Below are 21,798 nucleotides of genomic sequence, written 5' to 3' on the forward strand. Positions count from 1 at the left end.
GGCGGAGGGAAAGATGCCAGTGGCCATGCTGACATTGCTATATTGACCTCAATTCCTATGGATCGATTTATTGCACTGTTTTTAGTCCTATATTGAATTGGACGATCAATTGTCAATCACATGCCATGCGTCGTCGGCTGTCGAATTGATAGGACGTAGGAACAAAAACGCATCGCCTCTCTATGTCCGATTGCGAAATCAGTTCACCGATCTTTTGAGGATTCGTCATACATTGCTAGTTTTATCATTGCGGTAATTATAAGCTCTCATACAAATTACGTAATAATCATTAGGCGATAGTGTGCCGGCATAAGTATTTTTCTTGTATTTTCTTTGATTGTGAAGAAATGGGTGTCTTTGGGTCATTGTGCCACAATAAGTATTAAAAAGTACCTTTGCTGATAAAGTATCTGCCTATATGTTAATCATATCAGGCAGATTTATCTAGCGGTTAGTTTATGTGTCAGCTTACAATATTATATATTATGAGACACAAGCCTTTGACAAAGTACATTTTTTTATGAGAAAGACCTTAGATTATAAAATTAAGAAAAAAAACAGTCTCCAAAAAATTATGCTCTATTTACACTTTATATCGACAATAAAATATTACATTGCATTTCTTAATTTTTTTATACATATATCACTTTTTGCATTCCACATTTTTTACTTATTGGACTTGTAGATAAAGTAAGATTTATGCTGGAGCTGACTGCAGGACAAGCGCTTCTCCTGCCTGTAGAGTGATTTCACCCAGGCTCACACTGTGTCTGAAAACAAGGAATTTCAAACACATTTACATAAAATATTTGTTATTTGCATGTATGTTCTTTGTACAATTAAGAATTTATGAACAAACAACAATTTCAGTAAACTGCTATTAAACATTATTACGTGTTGTTTCAAATGGGTTAATTAATATTTCAATCAACTTAAATAACGTTTCATTTGGTCAGTAAAATTAAAGCAGAATCGGTAAGTGATTTAACCCGAAATACGTTAAAATAATTTGTAATTATCGGTTGAATATTCAATCTCATAATAATCGGCTTATTATGAGATTGAATATTCAACCGAATTTTACACATTGAAATGGTCGGATTGGTCGTCGGGTACAAATAAACATTTTACATTGATTTTACAATATAAGAGGCGAAAGCTTTTTATATTGTAAAATCAATGCCAAGAGGCGAAAGATTTTGCGTTTTTGAATTATTTATATATAACTAACCATTTATATATCTTAACAATATATCATGTTATTATTATCATACATATTTTCATGCAATTTATTCGAAAGTTTAACATTGCCAGTTATAAGAATTTCGTCTTTACATCGCGCAATAAGTCAGTTGCTTTCTGTAAGTTAACATTGACATGAACCAAAACAAATCTGACACCAACGTTACACATTAGGTCATTTGCTTTTTTATTGAATAGCAATAGCGAATGAACAAGCGATTATCGTTGCTCAGGAACAGCTGTAATACAAGGGGCATCATAGGAGCTATTCGAGAAATAGTACACTTTAAATCTCGTGTTCGCGCGCTTCTTCACCTAATTTGGAAGTCGTCAGTAGACTTAATTTAATTTCTTTTTTGACACCAATAAGTGACGTACTAAGTGTAAAAAACAATTATGAATTCGAATTTGAAAAATGTGTGTAAAAAATATGGATGTGATGGAAACCTCTGTACAATTTATTTTGTGAGCGGGCGGCGGCAGCTTGTCACAAATAACTAATGATTCGCAATGATCTTGGGTATAATTCCACTTAGCGTGGTCGTTTATTGTTGTAGCTGTGGCTGAAACCCATTATCACACGTCCCAGTTGACCGCCGGTAGTTTTCAGGAACTAATTTTGGGCACAATTGTTGCTGTTAGTATTTTGGTCCTGTTCTGATAGCTGTAAGGCATAAGGATACCTAGCAATAGTCAGTTGATTTTAGCTAAAGATTTACGCAAATAGTGGAATTAAATAAATCTTTTGGTGGACTATAAAATAACTCAGGCAAAATCTTAAGAAAATGGACACCTAGAAACTATTATATATACCCAAAGCGGTTTAGTTCATAAATCAGTGGGTGTAGTGTTTATATAATGTACTTAGATTAACGAAAAAGATATATTTAGATATTTAATTGAAAATGTTGTGTGGTTATTTTTTCCGTTCACTGGATTCAGTAGTAGCACCGGGCTGGTGTGAATCAGACTGCCATTGCGTGCAATTAGCGGCTAGTCCACAATATCCCCTGTCGGTTCAGAACCGCAATGTTGTTACCGTGTTATAGCTACGTTATTTTTGCAGGCGTTCGGTGCAAATATTTTGGCTTGCTTTATTTGAAGCGTGGTAAAATTATCCGTTTTTCTGTTAACATTAAGTGATGGTTAATTTTGAGGCGCGATAGCTGATAGTTTGTTTAGGTATTGACTTACCCGCCAACTTTATCGGAATGCACACTAGAAATATAAGCTGTTAAGGAGCCGCTGAGATGTTCCACCAAAGACAAGTTCACAGTATCAGCTGCTTCTCCGACGTTGAAGACCAGACTGTACGTGTCGTGGGTAAGGAGGTACCGGACTAGTATTAGGGTGTGATCAGACAAAGCTTCGATGTGGTAGTTGCCGTGGGTGATTGTTGGGTGCTTGCGGAGGCTGGTCAAGGCTTGATATACCTGGAAACCACAAATTTTGTCGTAAATTATAATGTAAAAGGTGCCAGTTGGTACTAGTTGGTGTCGAATGAAATTAAGTCGACTCCAACCAGTTAAACACGGCAACTTTCGGTGGTCTATTGAGGTACCTCAGTCCCCATATCCTGATATTCTTTACTCCGCTGGAGTCTGTCCAATATATAATCACTTTGAACTAACTTTGCAGCACATGGAGTTTTCCTGCTGTTTGGTTCCCAGAAGTTCCTAGTTTATGTAGTTACTCATATTCCTATCAAGATAGGAAACGACTACCTTATAATGACTCCTGGCAGCTAATTTCTGCACAGCGAGGTTGATCTCCAAATAGTCTTCAGCGACCGGCAGCCATGTGCTAGTGTTTGTGGAGAAGCCGGCGCTGGTGGAGCTGTCCCAGTGGTAGGGGGTCCTGGCGGGGTCCCGGGAGTAGTCCATGTAATTTTCTGGATAAAGCAAGTAATCATTATTTACTTCTCGCCTATTTGGGTGGAACTAGAAACTATATTAGCATTGTTCTTTAATATTTTGTATTCTTCTCTATATCTTTTACTCTACTTCCGAGAGAATTTCGAGTTGTTTAAAATCCTGCAGTCTTTTTAATTAGCATCCAAGATCAAGAGCACCAATAATTACCTTCGTTGCCCTGGTTAATAGCATTGACGTCCTTCGTGTCATTCCACGAGACGTACCCGTCCCTCATGCCGATCTCCTCCCCCTGATAGGTGACTGCTACTCCTGGCAGCAGCAGGTTCAGAGCGTTCAGTCCATCTACCATGTCCGTACGGAACCTTGATGGTAACCTGTTGTTGTCGTGGTTGCCGAGCTGTTTAGAAATGTTTATAAAAATGTGAGTTCTTTGTTACCCTTTATGTAAGTTATTTACCTAGTACCGATACATGGCCAATTTTATTTTCAGTCCAATTATAATAATTACCATGGAAGACCAATGACTTAAAATTCGGCGGAAATAAGGCAGGCAGGTTGTAAAATTACAGACATATCTTCAAAATTTTGGCTCCAGGCTTCGCAGAATGCAGTGAGTGACGAGGTCTACTTACAACCCAGTTAGCGACGTGCCCGTGTGGCATGTAGGTGAGCCATCGCTTGATGACGTAGGCGAAGTCCCTGGCGTTGGAGCCGGCGGAGAGGCTGGTGATGAAGTCGAAGTTGAACGGGAAGTGCGCGCCGATGCGGCCGCTTTCGTCGCCATAGTACAGCATCGTCCTAGTTATGTTCGCGTATGCTTCGGCTAAAAGTACCCTGAAATAAAGGCAACGTGAAACATACAATGTACATTTTGTTAACGATTTCTCATATTATCAAATCAGCGCTTTCTTAGAGAATTTGGGACACAATTTGTTTTATATTCATTCATATCCAATTTGATTCTTTCGTAGTTATCTTTTCATTTTCGTCCAGTAGCAGCTGCTGAATGTAAAGTTGAGGAGAGAGCAGTCGCAGGTTATATGCTGATTTTATTGACAAAGATAATCGTGATAATGATTATTCTATTGCCGCACGTTTTCGTTGCACGTCACTTTTGTTGAATTAGTAAAGTGTATCTTGTTGGGACTTTGATCAAAACACTATCAATGGCGATAACGGATAAATATCTTTGCTAAATATCGGAGGGGGTCTTAATAGCCTAGTATGTGAGTATTACGTGTACTGATAAATTTTATAATCATGTTCTGATATAAAGATACGATCATCGAATAAACAAATTACTTTATCATTGAATACATCAGTATTATCGTAACAATCAATAAAAATAATAAAAGTTCGTGTTCAAATTTGCCGTAATCTTAATCTAGTGCAATAAAAGTTATTTTTTTTTGACAAAAATAAAATATCTACCGCTAGAGTCTAGATAGTATATTTTATTTTTTTTTAAGAAAAGTCTAAATTAAGAATGTCAATATTAATTTTTTCAAGCTATGTGTCATTTGTCCATTTACCAAAGTCTTTTTTTTTACTGCAGGAAATTCACGTAATAGAGAAAATCTCTTACTTTGTATCCCAATTATTCTGCACCTGCAGCTGATCAACAAATTCCCTCCATTCATAGAAAACATCATACAGTTCGATGAGATCTTTGATATGCTCCTGAGTCGTGTATCCAATTTGATCTGGATTCAAAAAACAATTGCCGGACAGCCTTTCGTCTGGGTATATCCCGTTCGTATCAGGCGCTGTTTCAAAAAGATGAGGAACCGCGTCTATTCTGTATCCGTCTACCCCTTTTTCTAACCAGAACTGCATGATATTATGCATTTCTTGTTTAACAGATGGATTTCTGAAATTGAAATCAGCTTGTTCAATCGCAAACTGGTGAAGGTAGTACTGCTGCCGAGTTTCGCTCCACTCCCAGACGCTGCCACCGAATTGGCTGATCTGAAATCAAATATGATTATTATATTAAAAATATTGTTTACATAGATTAATGTTGGGAAAGTGCCTTATTTATTTTTTGTTTCCTGAAATCAAATAGGTATGTTGAGATTATTATATAAACAAAGAATTTAGACTTTGAACGTACTTAAAAATATGTTATATATGTATATGTTAGATGAGGTCCGTGTTTTATGGTGAATTCGCGTATGGAGGCCCGTGTTATGGTATTTGCTTAGAGCTTAGCATATTCGAGAAGAAATGATAGATTGTGAGGTTATGAATACGAGAAATAGAACGCGACTATTCGCGTGTGTTTTTGGCATGAGCATGATGTGTGCACGTAATACAAAAAGGGCTAACCCAATTAGACGGCAGCAGTCTGGTATCATTATCTGGATTCGGTCTGGGGTGCGCCCAAACGAAGAAGTCTTCGTATCCTTCTACTCTTGCTTCTGATCTCTGGAAGTACAGCGATTCTGTGCTGGCGTGGTTAGGTATGTGATCCAAAATTACTTTGATACCTGATATAGAGGATACGATGATCTTATTAATTCTGTTAGTTTTTACGTCTATTTTACCTTGATAAGTATTGATAGAGTTTCAAATTGTTTATTTACTTTACTTATATCAAATATACGACTGAGAGCAAGGGGCTTATCATCATCACTTAACACCTTTCTCCCCTGATCGCCTTTGTGACCTAAATTGATCTGCATCGTAAATTCGTATCATCGACTTAATTTTTTGTATGAATGCGATTCGTTTTAGGTTCCCTAAATTGAACTGAAACAGTTTCGTAAATGTTGATGGTAGGCCTGCAGACCAAATGTGCTTACTATGTTCGCTCGCTCCAACAAGACAACTTAAGGTACCATCTTATGTGTTGACCAGCTAGTCAAGCAAACATAATAACAAAAAAGTATATACCTAGGTCATGAGCTTTCTGGACTAACTCCTCGAAGTCCGCCATGGTTCCGTACTCGTAGTGGATTTCATAGAAGTTGCTGATGTCGTAGCCGAAGTCTACCATGGGCGACGTGAAGATTGGGGACATCCATATCGCCCCCACTCCTGACTCCACGAAATGCTGGAGTTCGCTTGTAATGCCTGTTCCATATTAATAGATCTTTACTGATACATACATGTATTCCCTTACGCAAAAGACATCTGTAAATCCTTATTTCTCAAAAAGTCATGGTGAAACGCTTATTTTCTTTTTAAAATAAAACTTTAGAAATAAAAGTAATATCTTCTTTAATCTTATATCTATCAGACTGATCACAGTCATACATGGTTTTACCGTCGAACTTTGGGTCATGTAGATAATTTTATAAATTGTAATTTTCAGTCTCACTCGCCTTTCAAGTCTCCAATACCGTCTCCATCACTATCCTTGAAGGACCTCGGATAAATCTGATAAATGACTGTTCCCTCCCACCAGTCTAGGTCCACTAGTTCTGGTGGATCAGGTCCTTTGGACGCCAGGAGCGCCCATGTCAGTAGTCCAGCTATAGCACCCACTACTGCTAGGGCTAGTAAGGTCCAAGCAACAATTTTACAGCACGACGCCATTCTTACTGAACACTACGATTTTTTCGACGAAGCAAACACTGTCTATGATATCATTGTAATGACTGCAATAAATTATACTTTTTATTGTCTATTTATTGCATCAAGATCGTAAGAAGATAAACTTCAATAAACATATTATGATATCAGATCGAATCGATATGAATTGTAGAGTGGCCGCAGCACAAATAAATATATAAAACATAGTAATTTGAGTAATAGTTTATCCCATTAACAACGGCATCAAGAGCTTAACATGAGTACTCATTTCATTTCGAAAATACTCTATGAGAATTGGATTGAATAATTTCGTATTTAGCAAACTCTTACCTGATATAAGTACGTACGTAATATATCCAGGAAAAGCTGGAATGGAGCGCTAGCGACACGATTGAGTAGGTATAGAATATTCCGCAGTCGTGGACTTGTGAACGGCGAATGCAAAATGTATCTGGTCGGGTACGTGACCCGCCTAATACATACCACTGAATAACATATAACAATGCTTTATTTTGTTTAAAAATACGCATTTGTAGAAATCATTTTGGAAACGAAGAAATTTAGGTAAAGATAAACAAATTAAGTGTGCTCTTGACTGCCTACTTTCTGTATTCTTTATCGTACTGTGCTGACGAGCAGTGGCAATTAAGTACCAAACAAAACTAATTTTCTTATGAATATAATATATGGCGGAAAACAAGATTTGATCACTACTGCCGAGGAATAACTACTATACTAGAGGCATCACAGGATCAATCTTTGAAGAAGAAGTATACTTCTTTCATTTTTATTTTCGAGTGTGTATTACTAAGAGTGGTGTTTTTTTTTATTCAAGTCGTAGGTATACAAGTTTCTTGAAGGTTCCAATGTACTATCGAATCGGCAACTTTGAAAACAACAGTAAAATGAACGTTGAATATCAAAATACCTATCGACTTTAATAATGTCCACGGTAACAATATAAGTCGTTACAGCTGTTGTAAATCTAAAATAACGTAACCGCATGGATTTTCATGCGAATTCCACCACACCGCAGCGTCCGAGCTGCATCGAGAATTACGAATGAGATAAATACTTTTAAATTACATATTTAACAAGTTTTTCAATCATTAATTGCACTCAGCATTTGACCTCAATCTAGCCTGATGAAAAGCAAATTAAAAGTGTAAAGTAACTTACATGCAAGCTCAGAAACTACTCACTTATGTCTTGAAGGTCCCTAAATTGTAGGATTCGGGAAATAAAGACAATGGGAGAAAATTGCAAACAACAATTGTACAAGTAAGTTAATAAAATAACCTAAAATCTTGCAAAGATTACATTATTTGCCGTATTGCAAGTTTACGGGTCGATATCGACCGTCAAATTTTTTTTGCACCATGATACAGCTACGAACCAATCACAATATTGTTACGCGAGACTGGCTACCATTTAATCTTCTTCTAAGAATATCTATGTCGACTCTCCCAGATTTGTGAGGGCTAATACAACGCGACTAATACAGCATTATCTGTGATGTCACCTCATACAGGTCTTTCAGTAAGTGAGCCATGGTTTGGGCGGAGACAGCAAATTGGCAGGCTGTCAGAGCTGTACAACCTAGATAAGGTTTTGGCAAACTTGTGTCCGGTGCACATTCGCTCAGAATACACTAGTCTAATCTAGGATTGGTCTGTGTGGCCCCTTGATAACTTCCATTTATGTAATTTTATTACAAAAACAAGTAAATGACGAACTTAAAGCCTGAGGCTTTTTCCACGAGTCGGTGATGCAGAGAGAAAAGAATATTTTTGGTGGGAGCGCAAACAAAGCAAACAAAGAAAATGGACTACTTAAACAAACATTTATCTACATATACTCCATGTATATGTTATTTATCTACATATACTCCATGTAACCAATATTATTTGTTGTGTTATGGTAGTTTAACGCGACGAAGATCCGCTGCGTCTCGCGAGAAGATTCCACAGTCGACACAAATTGCAGATTTGCACTACGGTAAAATAATTTAATCTTTGCAAGTCATTAATTTATTTGTATTTGGATCCGACTAACTTTAATCCCATCTTATAAATTGCAACAAAAACTTCGTATACGAGTAAAAATCCGTTTCCCGTGGGTATTTCAGGAAATCCCTTCTCAGTGCTCCCCTACACTGTCCTGGGAACCTGCACACCAAATTTCAGCTTTCTACGCCCACTAGTTTCGGCTGTGCGTTGTCTGACAGTCACTCAGTGCACGCAATGCACTTTGATTTACATAACTGAATCATTTTTCAACTATAAAACAAGATACCATAATATTTCTAACATCCCTCTTTCTGAATCGGGGTTCAATCACAAACACGCGCCTGCGCCGTGGCCCACAAATGATAAAATGGGGAATTAAAACGAATATAACAGTTATTAGGTTATCGGCAATCAGTTGTCAACCATATAATTTATAGCTTTGATATAAAATAATAATAGGGGGGTTATTATTGGTTTAATCTATCCAATGTGGGGTTACATGATAGAAGTTACGCCTTTGGCCTATTTATGTCTTCGAGTTTTCCTCAATAATTTATAGAGGGTATTTTGTGTATGGTAACATATTATGAAACATACAAGAATATTCTCTGCGTTTATAAACCTATTATACATAGCTGTTGCAGTGTGACACACCTAGTGTTGCAAACGTCCATACTACTTCCCATCAGGTGGGCCACTTGCTCTGTAGTAAAAGAAAAGTCCGCCTGCGTCAGCCTGTATTTGCCCTAGGGTCATTAACTATATACATTCCAAGTTTCATCAAAATCGCTCCAATGGTTCAGCCCTGAAAGCGTGACAGACAGAACCGCCAAACTGTATTTTAGAGGGTAAAATATGAAGCGTTAGTATCTAATCATTACATAATATAAGACAAAGGGACAGACAGAGGGCAACCCTCTGTCTGTCCCTACGTACGAGATGCTTAAGGTCTTTAAAACGGATTTCAATGAGGAAGGTTTATATGTAGGTATTTAACATGCATTTGCACCCACGCGAAGCCGGGGCCGGGCGCTAGTACCAATATAATTAAGCGCTACTGAATACCTTAAGAGTTGGGGCAGTTACACAAACGTGCACGATTGGACTAGCTCGTTAATATTTCACAAATAACGCTGGGTCATGGGGTTATGAGGGCTCTGTTGGTCTGCTGTGGTTATTAACTTCAAGGACAATGCGTTGCTATGGCTCCGGGAATCTGGCGAAGGCAAATATAGAATAGTGATTTTGCTTTATTGACTTACACGTAACTTGGGGTCTTCCTTATTTTTTAATTTATTGTTTCAATTGAATATTTTCCTAGAAATCATATCAGACACTTTTTTATGTTAAAAACAATAATTTTTTAACAGTAATGTCTTATATCGTCACGATTTTAGAGTCGAAAATGAATCCTAATTAGGTACTTTATCGACCACAAAATAATAGTTACTCATGTACCTACCTAATCAATGAAATCTTTATCTTACATTATGTTTTACCTAGTCAAATAGCCATTTCCAGCAGAATTCGGGGCTGACGTTGCGGAGCCCTGGGTGAAGAATTTGAAGATTCCTCTATGATTTACAAGCAGCCGCCCGTGTTTCTTGAAAATGTTATTGTTGCCTATCAACTGCCAAGACTATGTGTCCCTTAGTCGTCCACGTGAGGATATGAAGTGCTCCAATTATTGGATGGAAATCACACGTCTTACAATGATATAGGATTAGTGGATAACAAAAAGTTCAAATGTATTTTATTTGGTTGTTTTATTTTTTAACAATCCGTAACTGGAGACGTTTTTAATACCAGTGCTTCGCCGGGCCGTAGTGTCAGGTTACTTTGATTTATTGACTTTCTGAAATATTTACATCAACACAAATTAATCATAATGGTAAATAATTACTTTCTTCAAAAAGGCAATGGTAGAACCTACTGAAGTCAATAAATCTATTCTCACGGGAAGACCAAATTGTCTAATATTTCGCGAGTAGTATGACGATTTGATATTACATTCGCTTTCTGCAGGCCTACCATCAACTTTTACAGAACGATTCCAATGCAACTCAGTTCACTTTAGGCACCTAAAATGAATCGCATTCATACAAAAAATTAAGTAAATAAATACATAAATATGTTAGGACAAATCACACAGATTGAGCTAGCCCCAAAGTAAGTTCGAGACTTGTGTTATGGGACTCAACTCAACGATACTATATTTTATAACGAATACATATATAGATAAACATCCAAGACCCGGGCCAATCAGAAAAAGATCATTTTCCATCATGACCCGACCGGGGATCGAACCCGGGACCTCTCGATTCAGAGGCAAGCACTTTACCACTGCGCCACAAAGGTCGTCAAATTGTCGATGCGCCACAAAGTCGATGGTACGAATTTGCGATGCAGTTCAGTTTAGGTCGTAAAGTGTATCGAGTTGATGGTAAGCACCTGATCATTTCATTTCGGTGCCCACCGACTGCATCACTCTAGTGTATCTCTCCTATACAATTGTAGCTTGGAATAGAAAAGCTCGGATGCCCGAACTTAAATATATCTATGAAAGTAGCAAAATATTATGTACTATACTTAGTTATTTTAAGCTATAGTAATAGATTCTATTGTTAGATAGCACTTCAGTCAAGTGTTTTATTCGTTTTTAACCCCCGACGCAAGAGGGGTGTTATAGGTTTAAGTGTTTAGTGTCTGTCTGGGTATCTGTGTATCTGTCTGTGGCATGTGTGGATTTTCATTTAATTTTTTTTGTATGTCATAGATAATTTTATCTCTGGTGTTCTTAACCATGTTTCATGAAAATCGGTTCAGCTGTCCAAAAGTTGTAGCGAAATGAATATTGAAAGTCGGGGTTTTTTTTTAAATGTATTTAACAAGTAAAGTTGTGTTAGCTTACCCTTCCATCACCTCTGAGAATACACTTGCAGTGACCACTCTGGCTGGCAATTCTAATTGAGGAATCCTGCTCAAATCCACTTCATCTTCTTCTTCACCCACGTTAAACACCAAAGTGTAAGAATCATGACCTTTCAGTCTTCTGATTAAATAAAAGGTTTCTCGAGATAAAGTATTGATGTCGTATAACCCATGAGAAAGCGTTGGTTCTTTGCGGAGACAGGTCAATGTTTGATACACCTGAAAATGAAATTATCACGTGTCATAATTATTATCATAAAAATATGAGCATGAGATATCTCATGCTTCACAATCCTATTATTAATATTATTAAATCATGAGAGTACATCAAGGCTCGTGGGGGCGAGATAAATGATTTGATTTGAAACAGTATGCATTAAACAGTACACTGTCAATTTCCAAATAAGGTAAAGGAAAGTAAACTGGTGTATTCTTCATTACTAACACAGAAAGAAAGGAAGAATGAAGAAAGCATAAGAAATTGCCAATAACATTGATGTTAAAATGAAAAAAAAACACATATTATACCGAATATAGGTATGCAAATATATATCGATTAAGAGGAGCTAGACAGTGACTACAGTCACAATACAAAAAAACTGTAAGTAAGCTGTACATAGGAGATATTAAAGAAAAATCATTATGCTTATTTGCTATTGCTATTATTGGTCTATATGGGATTGATAGAATCGGAAATATTTTTTTAAAATTTTGTCTGCCTGTGTGTTTGTTAGCGCATCACGCAAAATCTACTAGATGGCATTCGATGCTGTTCTTACAGTGGTATAGGGGAAGGTCTAACATAAAATTTGGTGTAGGTTACATCATCATCATGGGGTGCCATCTACGAATTGAAGTTTGGAGGTCAGCATACGGAAACCCTCGCGGTCTTCATCCTCCATAGGTTACAACCTGATACGTTTCTTAGATCCCGAGATATCGATAATAAGTTAAGAGCGGACGCTCGAATATAACGCGGGCGAAGCTGTGGACAAAAGCTAACATACGCAGTTATTGGCTCGTCGTCTAATTATATATATATATTATACATTGTGATGTGGACTCACTTTATAATGACTCGTATCACTCTCTCTCTGCTGAGCGAGGTTGATCTCCGTGTAATCATCAGCTATAGGAAGCCAGGTATTCTCGTTCGTAGAGAATCCAGCACTCATATCATCGTTCCAGTGGAATGGCGTCCTAGCCGGATCCCTGGTGTACTGGAGATAGGTGTCATTGTTTCCTAAAATATTAACCATTTTTTTTTGGTCATAATTATAACAATACCAGACTGCAATTTATTGATAGTTTTGATATTATAGATTGGTTACTGCGTGCTTGTAATTAAACGTGGACAGACAGACGCGTCAGAGGACAGCAGACAGACGTGTCTATCCTCTACGACTTTGTTTTAAAGATAGTATACTAGCTGCCCATCCCTGCTTCGCTCGGGTAAAAACATAATAAATTATACATCTATAAGTAAACCTTCTAACTATCTAGTGGTGAAACTTTTTTTGTGTTTATCAGATAGACACACGTGGCGAAGGACTTTGTATTATAATATGTGTGGATTTCTCAAAACGCTACTATTAGAATTTCTTAACGAGCACTGCTGAGAAGAAATGCCACCTACCCCTGTTCCGTGCCTCGACATCCACCGTATCCTGCCAGGAGACGTACCCGTCCCTCATGCCGATCTCCTCCCCCTGGTACGTGACGGCCACTCCAGGCAGCATGAGGTTCAGGGCGTTCAGACCGTCCACCATGTCGTCACGGAAGCGACTCGCCATTCGCTTGTTGTCGTGGTTGCCAAACTGAAATTTGTAGCATCAAGAAAAAAGTTTAATTTTATAATTTTTATTTCCATAGACAATGTTGTTTTTCTTTACTAAAACTTGACCTAAAACTAACAGAGAAATATATACTTTTGAATATGTCGCTGTTAGTTTCAATCAATACAATCAATATAGCAAGTGTGCTATATTGATTGTATTGATTGAAACTATATATATGTAAGTGTATGTACTATTAAGTGTAATATAGTGATTGTGACTACTATCGTGTTCTCCTGGATACGATTCTTCGTCATTATCTTGTTGTTGTGGCTTGAAAACCGATTTTTTTCCGTTTATTAGGATATTACATAAACATAGATCATTAGAAGTAAGTAATTTTAAAAAATGTGGATTAATTTACGGCAAAAAACAAACGTTATTGAATATATTTTGCTCATCATCGGTAATTACTTATATTTCCCGTGGTGAATCTTAGTATCAATACTTGCGCTTGTATCCTATGAAGACTATCGTTTATTTGTACTTTTCTAGCACGAAGACGATAGCAGAAATGAAAAGATTTACATTACCACCCAATTAGCGACGCTTCCACTGGGCTTGTAAGTGAGCCACTTCAGTATTGTGTAGACGAAGTCCCGAGCGTCAGATTTGTCACTCAGGTCCGTGATGAAGCCGAAGTTGAACGGGAAGTGGGTTCCGAGGGAGCCGTCCTCGTCTCCGTAGTACAGCATGGTCATTGAAATGTTGGCGTACGCTTCGGAGAACAGAACCCTGTACAGGATATGATTTGTAATGAAACATTTTCGATTAACGATTATGAAATGAGATATAAGCATTGGCGATTAAAAGCTGTGGCTATACTCGAAATTAAAAAAATTGAAGTAAGAAGTTGCTAAATCTTCGGAATATACACTAATTTGATGTGGTGAAGTGATAAAAATATATATTTAGCTATTCATAACTTGATAACTATTCTGGCACCCATAGGGCCCATCTTATTACATTAGTCGAAACAGTAGTTTGTAGCTTGTGAGAAATTACTGTTTAATATAAAAATTGACATTGAAAAGTGCCTGTGTAGGTCTAATTTCTGAATAATTTGAATTTGACAAAATAACGATTTAAATTAAACACTAACCTTGTGTCACCACCATTTTTAATTTTGTAATCATCGACAAACTTTCTCCATTCGTAAACTATATCATACAATTCCAGAAGGTCTTTGGTATGTATTGGTATGGTATATCCTAGCTGATTTGAGCTAAACTTGGAAATACCACTTAGGGGTTCATCTGGATATGAACCGTTGAAATCTTCAGGGTAAGCTTCTACTAGATAAGGTAACGCGTCAAGTCTAAAGCCGTCAACACCTTTGTCTAACCAGTATTTCATTATATTTATAATTTCGTCCATCACTGCTGGGTTTCTAAAGTTGAAATCAGCTTGTTCGACCGCGAATTGGTGTAGATAGTACTTTTGCCGAACTTCACTCCACTCCCAAGCTGATCCTCCGAAGAGACTCACCTGAAAATTATTTATCACTGTTAAACATACACCCCGTTATTCTTTAAAAAAGTATAGCATATTTTAAGCAAAGGTATGTTTTGCCAGTATCACACTTTATAATATTTGAAGTTTACAGAAAGAGACAAAACGTACTTTAGCTCAAAGTATGCTTTAAGTGTTTTATGAATAACAGGGATAGTTAAACAGCAGTTAACTGAAATAAGTACTTACAGCTTCTAGATGATTCCATTGTATTTTTTAGACGTACTTAGTAATAATTCTGGGCTACAGAATATAGATGACATTTTGATATTATATATACTCGTACATGTTACATAGTTACCATGTTTCAAACTTAAAGACACCAAGCGACAGTCAATATCATTTTCTATCCAAAAGTGTCAAAGTTTCGAAATCTCATTAAAAATTCTCTGTCCTTCTACAATTTGTTCATAACTTAAGGAATGATTTATTATTCAAGTATAGTAAATAAATATATATATAATGGTATAGTAAATCCTTTAGGAAGTAATAGTAAGTAGATAAGTAGTTAATGGCGCACGTGTTTCGTAGAAATTTCATATGCAGAGCGCTCTGAGGTAGTTGCTCTATTCAACTTCTGAGAGTTGCTTTATTAACGGCTATTAGTTTTTAGCACCTGTAGCTGAATCATAGCTGTTATTAATATGTACGTAAAAGCTAGCCGTAGTATTAGAGGCATAACACCAGCTTAGGAGTTTCGATGTTTAAACTTTGTTTTAAGTTAAATTCTGGTCACTTATGACGAAATAACTCACCAAAAAGTTACTTAAAGCTACTTTCTAAAGCGCAGTTGAAGAAGAAGCAGAGAAACTAAGTTGGAAATCTTTCCAATGTCAACAGAATAATGACATTCTTTTAAACTTACTCCTTATTTCTGAAGTGAAAGTACGTATTGCACAATCGCAAACTAATATAGAATTTTTTAATAATTTTATTATAGTGCCGGTAGCGGTCGAAACTTTAGGTCTGTGGGGCCCTTTAGGTTTCTTAGACTTGTCTGGCTGGCAGCTCCCTAAATATTCATATTTTAGTTATAATAATTATTTTATAATTAGTTTTATTTAATTGATCTAAATTATATCTATCTTTTTGACGTGACAACGTCTTAAATTAGGTTGCGGCTGGGAGTCACTTATGAAAAAGTGTAACGCCCGGTAACGTTACGATGAGTCACCGAACGAGAGAGAGGCCCGCCGAATGCCTTGCGTCTCTCTCCCACTCAACTATGATCGGTCTGCCGCGCGCGTAAAAAGACGTTGTCACGTAAAATCTTCGCCCGTAAAACCGACTTTACAGTCAACCATTTTTTTTAAATTATTGAATAATAAATATGCATACCATAGTTACTAGAAATTATAAAAAAGCTACGACGACCACGAATACAGAATTTATTCTCAATATCATAAATTACGCTAAAGTTTGAAACAGCTCCGGAGCAGTAAATAATATAGTAAATAGGACGAAGCAGTCGTAACTACTTACTGTACAAAGCAAACTGAATGTTTATTAAACTGAAGATTGTTTTTGTTAAGAGAGCTTTGTTTTAGTTGGAAGTCATCAAATGTATGATAATCAGCTTACAGAACTCAGTTGCAAGATTAAAGCCCAGGATCCGATTAACATCATTCAAAAGAAGGGTTGGATTCTGAAATAGACTTATCAATTTCACTGTGTTTCAATGTGATAACTTTCTTGCCACATGCAAGCGAAAATTTAGTTCTATCGCCAATATGTTTACGTTTGGCTCGTAAAACATGTTAAATTGTATGGTTTACCTACAATGTTCATTTAGTATTTTTTTAGAGCTGTATGCTTTCACTTCTCTTCTCTTTCTACGACTTCTCAGATGAGAGAGAGAGAGAGAGTGAGATGGGTGGATAAGAATATTTAACTTGCCCAATTAGAAGGTGGTTGCCGTATAGTTTCGTTGCCCATATCCGTCCACACTGGTTCCGCCCAAACAAAATAGTCCCTGTACTCAGGTTCGTCAGCTTCAGAATTTTGAAAGTACTCGGATTCAATGCTTGCGTGGTTCGGGACTATGTCCAAGAGAACTTTTAGACCTGAAAAGAAAAAGAAAAGATAGTATGTCACGATAGTTGTTTTTAACTAGCCTTTGCAACGTTCTCCATTCAGACAAACCACAAATTATGATTTTAATTATTAGTCCAAACTTACCCAATACATGAGCCTTTCGTAACAGGTCTTCGAAGTCTTTCATATTTCCGTACTCATGGTGGATGTCGTAGTAATTGCTGATGTCGTAACCGAAGTCCACCATCGGGGACTCAAAGATCGGCGACAGCCAGATGGCTTCCACTCCCGAATCCACGAAGTGATCCAGTTCGTCAATTATACCTGAAATTTTACTAATAAAAGCTCCAACTGAAAATCAGTGTATAGCAACACAACTCAGTGAAGTTATTACTCCTACAGCACTAGGAGTTACAACGTCGCTGAGTTGTGTGTTGCTGCAGCACACACGTTCATAGTTTTAGCGGAGGTCCTTTAGCGTGTAACCTTGTGTTTCTTTCGTATGTTGTGTGTGTGTGTGTGTGTTTGTAGCTGTTATAACGTATTTCTATTCTAAATTTTAATGTATATCCTATTAGCTGTACCCGCAGGACCGCATACAGTATGTTTGATATATATGCCTATGTTTGACCTCGAGTCATCAACTTTTTCTATCCCAAATTTCATTAAAATTTGTCCCGCGGTTTTGCTTTTAAAGCGTGACAGAAAGACAGACAGCTTTTCTCATTTATAATTAGTGTGCAAGTATGTAATAACATTACGTTCTTAATGTAAATATTGTGTAAATATGTTGAAGACAAATGGACATTGAAAAAAGAAAGAACGAAATGCAATGTAATCTTCAAAATATATACATCAAATTTATTTAAAGAGACTAAATGGATAGATACATCAAATTACGTTGAAGAAATAAGTGTGAAACAGTAATAAAATAAATCTATAAGTACTTTTTGTTTCTAAAATTCTTGCAGAACAAAAATTTTCTATGAAACATTTCGACAAACTGAATGAAGTACTTCTGAAAGGGAGTAATTTTTAAAAGATTTATTTGATTTATAATATACTTAAAACTTTAAATGGCAGACAATTTAACATTATTCAACTTGAAATGGTATTTAATGGGGCGTTACTCTTCAGTTATCATAATACTTCTAGAGTTAAAACACCCTCTGATATTTGAAGTACTAAGTATAGATAGACTGCGTTAACAGCTATCCCAATAAAATATTGGACTTTAAAGATAACATCTTAATGGAGAATTGAAGTTTAAATTGATCAGATCGTCAACATTATTTAATCGAAATAGGTTTTATTTTGGATATAATCAAGGCTTTCGATTTGGTTTAGCTGGTAGATATTTTTAAGGTTTCGTACCTATATTAAACAAAAATATAAAAATGATAAAGTGATGTAATGAAATTGTACGCAGATTCTAATATTTTCAAGCATAACCATTACAATAATCGTCGTAAAAACACTGCTGTGTCTACCGGAAGAATCATTATTATACTTAAACATAATAACGCTGCGCAAAGTGATATCAAAATATCACAGTGTTTTGTCGACCAGAACATTACGCTTTATATATTTATTCGCTATTTGTTTTTGTGTACGCAATTTTTAAAGGTATCTACGGGTACTTCTTCTCATTGATCTTTTCAATAGGCTTATATACATCTGTGGAATTTTCATCCATACTAATATTATAAAGAGGTAAGCGTTTGTGAGTTTGTGATTTTGTATGTTTGAGGCGGGTAATGTCCCAAACTACCGAACTGATTTCAAAAATTCTTTTACCATTAGAAAGGTACATTATCCAAGATTGTTATAGGCTATATTTTATCTCAAAACTCCCACCGGATTATTTATATTTTTTATTAGATTTATTTATATTTATTTATTTATTTACTACATAAACATTTCATTGACATGGAAACCACGCCGATTTTTGGTATAAAATAACAAATATGGATTTATGCTATTGTAGAATGCTATAGGCGCTGTTAAATTTACTACTAAGTATTCAAATCAGTGCTCTAAATGAACATCAACTTTCAAAATAAGAATGGTCTCCTTTTAATCTATCTGGCACAGGCTAGACAAATTAAATACCTATCTATCTTTGTTAATTGACGTCTTTGAAAAAAAGATTGCGGTGAAGTTTATTGCGCAGCTACTTCTTCACCCGCCTTTGACCTTATTTCCAGTCATCATATATGCTAAGTTTAAATAAAGAGATATTTGAAATATTCTTTCCTTTATTGAAATAAAATCTATCTTCTCACTTTCATTAATGTTAATATATGTTAACAAACCTTTTAAGTCCCCGATGCCATCGCCGTCACTGTCCTTGAAAGACCTGGTGTACACCTGGTACAGCACGCAGTGCTCCCACCAATCCAAGACCGGCAGGGTCTGACGACTGGGTGGCGGCAAGTCGTCAAGACTCCTCAGCAGAGCCCATGCGATTCCGGCTGCATTATGAGCGAAATTATTCTCATCTTGTTAATTAACTCTCTCTCTCATCTTGTTTTCAGCTACATTCGGAGCTGTGGCGCTCCAAAGACTGGGGTTTTGCGTGAACAATAATCACTAAATATTGAACATTTGGCTATGATTTTATAAAAATATTCTGATGACAAAATTATTTATCGTTTCAACATATTTCCCGCTGCTGAGCCTCTGAGAGACCTCTCTCTTTGTACGCCATCCTTCTCTGCTCTGTGCTTCTCTTTTCCACGTACATCCTACAACTTTGGTTATATCCCATTATCGTGACTGTTTTTTTTTTATTTTAACATTGTATTATTATCAAAAATCTAGAACAAGCTTCGTTAAAATGTTAACCGAAATATAGCGACGACCTTTGTAAATAATAATTTAAATTGAGAAATCCCTTTCATCAACAGAGTGGGTAAGTCTCATGCATATCATTACCGTTTCCACGATACATTTAATATTTCTCCTAAAACTATATTCTAAATTAACGGACGGACGAAATTTTTTTTCTCTTTCCTACGAGTATATTTGGTTGACTCCCTCCATGGCACACTGGACACCACGTCCGTTCGCTATCAACAGGTCAAATATCTATACTTGTGATCACAGATATTTGTCTGCGGCTCTAGGTCTGTTGCGCTCATTTCTGTCCACCACCGGATCGATCTTGCAATCTTGCTTAGAAGCAGTTAAATTATCCATTTAATATTATTTATTTACCTGCAACGATCCCACAGACCAGCACTACCGTTCCACCAATACACACCTCCCTTGTCAGCTTCATTGCTCAAGTCATGGGTTAATGCGGTTATGACGAACACACAACTGGCGGAACACAATGCATTTGTTGGCCGCTATCTGCCACGGCCATCTGCGGCGGTCGTTGGAGATAATTGCTATTACTAGCGATTGCTCCTGACTCTATTCGGGCGTGATATCTTTCATGTATTAAAAAAAAGTTTTATTTCACTCTATTTTTCTTACATATAAATCGTCTGCTCTTACAACTACCTTTAAATGTCTATTATGATATTATGAAATCTAGTATTTGTAAAATAATGAATTATTAAAAAAAAAACTCATAGTGTAGACATCATAATTTCATAGTCACACACTCATTAAATAAACTTCATGTATTACGACTGTGTAAAGAAAGAGTTCGGCAGCACTGTAAAATTATAGATACAAAAACCCGTGTCACTCAATATAATACGCACAGATTAAAAAATACTTGTATTATACAGGTAAAACAACTGTAACCACTCAGAAAATTTCACTCCATACACGACCTTGATACCCATTAAAAAGCTCTCAGCACGGTCCGGAGATTCGACAGCCTCCAAAATTGATTTTTCCGATGTATATTTTTTCGTGAACGCATTAATCAAAGTCTTCGGGTTAATTAATCACTGGGGGTAGCAAAAAAGGGCGGTTTTCGCCCTGTCGATGGCAGCTCTGGCCCGAGATGTGGGGTCGCTTATAAAGAAATTACATGTTGTAGTAATATCGTGGCGAATGGACGGAATAGTAAGTGGCGCGATCAGGTCTTCTTGTATACTTACTTAGCTTAGGAGGTAAAATGATTGCTGTACTTTAAATCAAATTCATTTATTTTGAGAATATAAATAACACATAATGACATTATATTGTGAAAAGGTACAATCTGGCATGCACAATTATTATAAAATTTAATTTTAGGACATCTTTTCTATTCTAATTTTGATTTGTAGTTCAGTACATCACAAAAAATAAATATACCGTTATAGATTCTCTATATTATGGTCTGACAAATGTCAGTCTATCTAAAAAATGTTTTTCAGAAAAGTGAGGGTGCTACAAAGAATTTCATTGGATGGAAATCCAATCCAACCGAAAACGCTTCGAAAATTATTCATTTATTTATACATTGATAGTATCACGTCTTTTCCCTTACGATTAAGTTAATCACTTGACCACTGCTCCAACTTAGAAATATCATATACTCGTAGAAATTCGGCGCTCCCAAGAGTCACAACCGTTTATATATAGATTAGAGCGCGTATCAGTAATATCGGACAGAACGTGGAAGGAATAACTTATTCTGATGAAGTCTTATTGTGCGGGGCGTGCTTTGGTTTTATATGATCGGGGACGTTATTATTAAATCGTAAGTATATTTTCTTTTCGAGCATGTTCAGTCAAATCTGGAAAATAAACGGTTGTCATTTACCTCGAGCACGCCTTCGACAGTCCGTGGCATTTTATTTCTAAAAATAACATGATATTTCAATTTATATACTTTTTTTTTTAAATATCCATCTTGATTATTATAACTGTAGATAAAAC

At 36.4% G+C, this 21,798-nt stretch overlaps 3 protein-coding genes across 4 annotated transcripts in view; 1 reads left to right on the forward strand and 2 right to left on the reverse strand.

Annotated features, from left to right (window-relative positions):
- loaf (lost and found) overlaps nucleotides 1-21,798 on the forward strand; it is a 91,595-nt gene that overhangs the window by 40,493 nt on the left and 29,304 nt on the right. The gene's annotated exons all lie outside the window — the stretch shown is intronic.
- LOC128673478 (maltase A1-like) lies at nucleotides 564-6,717 on the reverse strand. Its single transcript, XM_053751346.2, has 9 exons — nucleotides 6,443-6,717; nucleotides 6,012-6,191; nucleotides 5,445-5,605; nucleotides 4,702-5,084; nucleotides 3,749-3,950; nucleotides 3,324-3,513; nucleotides 2,967-3,133; nucleotides 2,437-2,675; nucleotides 564-770 (listed from the first exon to the last, which is right to left on the reverse strand). The coding sequence occupies exons 1-9, from the start codon at nucleotides 6,654-6,656 to the stop codon at nucleotides 698-700; spliced, it is 1,809 nt and encodes a 602-aa protein (XP_053607321.1). The 5' UTR covers nucleotides 6,657-6,717; the 3' UTR covers nucleotides 564-697.
- On the reverse strand, nucleotides 10,413-20,328 carry LOC128673472 (maltase 2-like). Its single transcript, XM_053751333.2, has 10 exons — nucleotides 20,194-20,328; nucleotides 19,290-19,448; nucleotides 17,119-17,298; nucleotides 16,837-17,003; nucleotides 14,531-14,916; nucleotides 13,962-14,163; nucleotides 13,230-13,410; nucleotides 12,661-12,836; nucleotides 11,574-11,812; nucleotides 10,413-10,517 (listed from the first exon to the last, which is right to left on the reverse strand). Exons 1-10 carry the CDS (start codon nucleotides 20,255-20,257, stop codon nucleotides 10,436-10,438), a joined length of 1,836 nt encoding a protein of 611 aa, XP_053607308.1. The 5' UTR covers nucleotides 20,258-20,328; the 3' UTR covers nucleotides 10,413-10,435.

This window comes from Plodia interpunctella, chromosome 1 (genome assembly GCF_027563975.2).
Source record: "Plodia interpunctella isolate USDA-ARS_2022_Savannah chromosome 1, ilPloInte3.2, whole genome shotgun sequence".
Lineage (NCBI taxonomy): Eukaryota > Metazoa > Arthropoda > Insecta > Lepidoptera > Pyralidae > Plodia > Plodia interpunctella.

Bases quoted from the DNA above. Each gene is read 5' to 3' on its own strand.
- LOC128673478 (XM_053751346.2), bottom strand. From the start codon at position 6,656: ATGGCGTCGTGCTGTAAAATTGTTGCTTGGACCTTACTAGCCCTAGCA. The intron at 6,192-6,442 runs GCGAGTGAGACT...AATATGGAACAG, and splicing joins CGGTATTGGAGACTTGAAAG to GCATTACAAGCGAACTCCAG. The intron at 3,134-3,323 runs GTAATTATTGGT...TGCTTTATCCAG, and splicing joins TATTAACCAGGGCAACGAAG to AAAATTACATGGACTACTCC.
- LOC128673472 (XM_053751333.2), bottom strand. From the start codon at position 20,257: ATGAAGCTGACAAGGGAGGTGTGTATTGGTGGAACGGTAGTGCTGGTC. The intron at 17,004-17,118 runs GTAAGTTTGGAC...TTTTCTTTTCAG, and splicing joins ACGAAAGGCTCATGTATTGG to GTCTAAAAGTTCTCTTGGAC. The intron at 13,411-13,961 runs GTAATGTAAATC...TACAAATTTCAG, and splicing joins GAAGCGTCGCTAATTGGGTG to TTTGGCAACCACGACAACAA.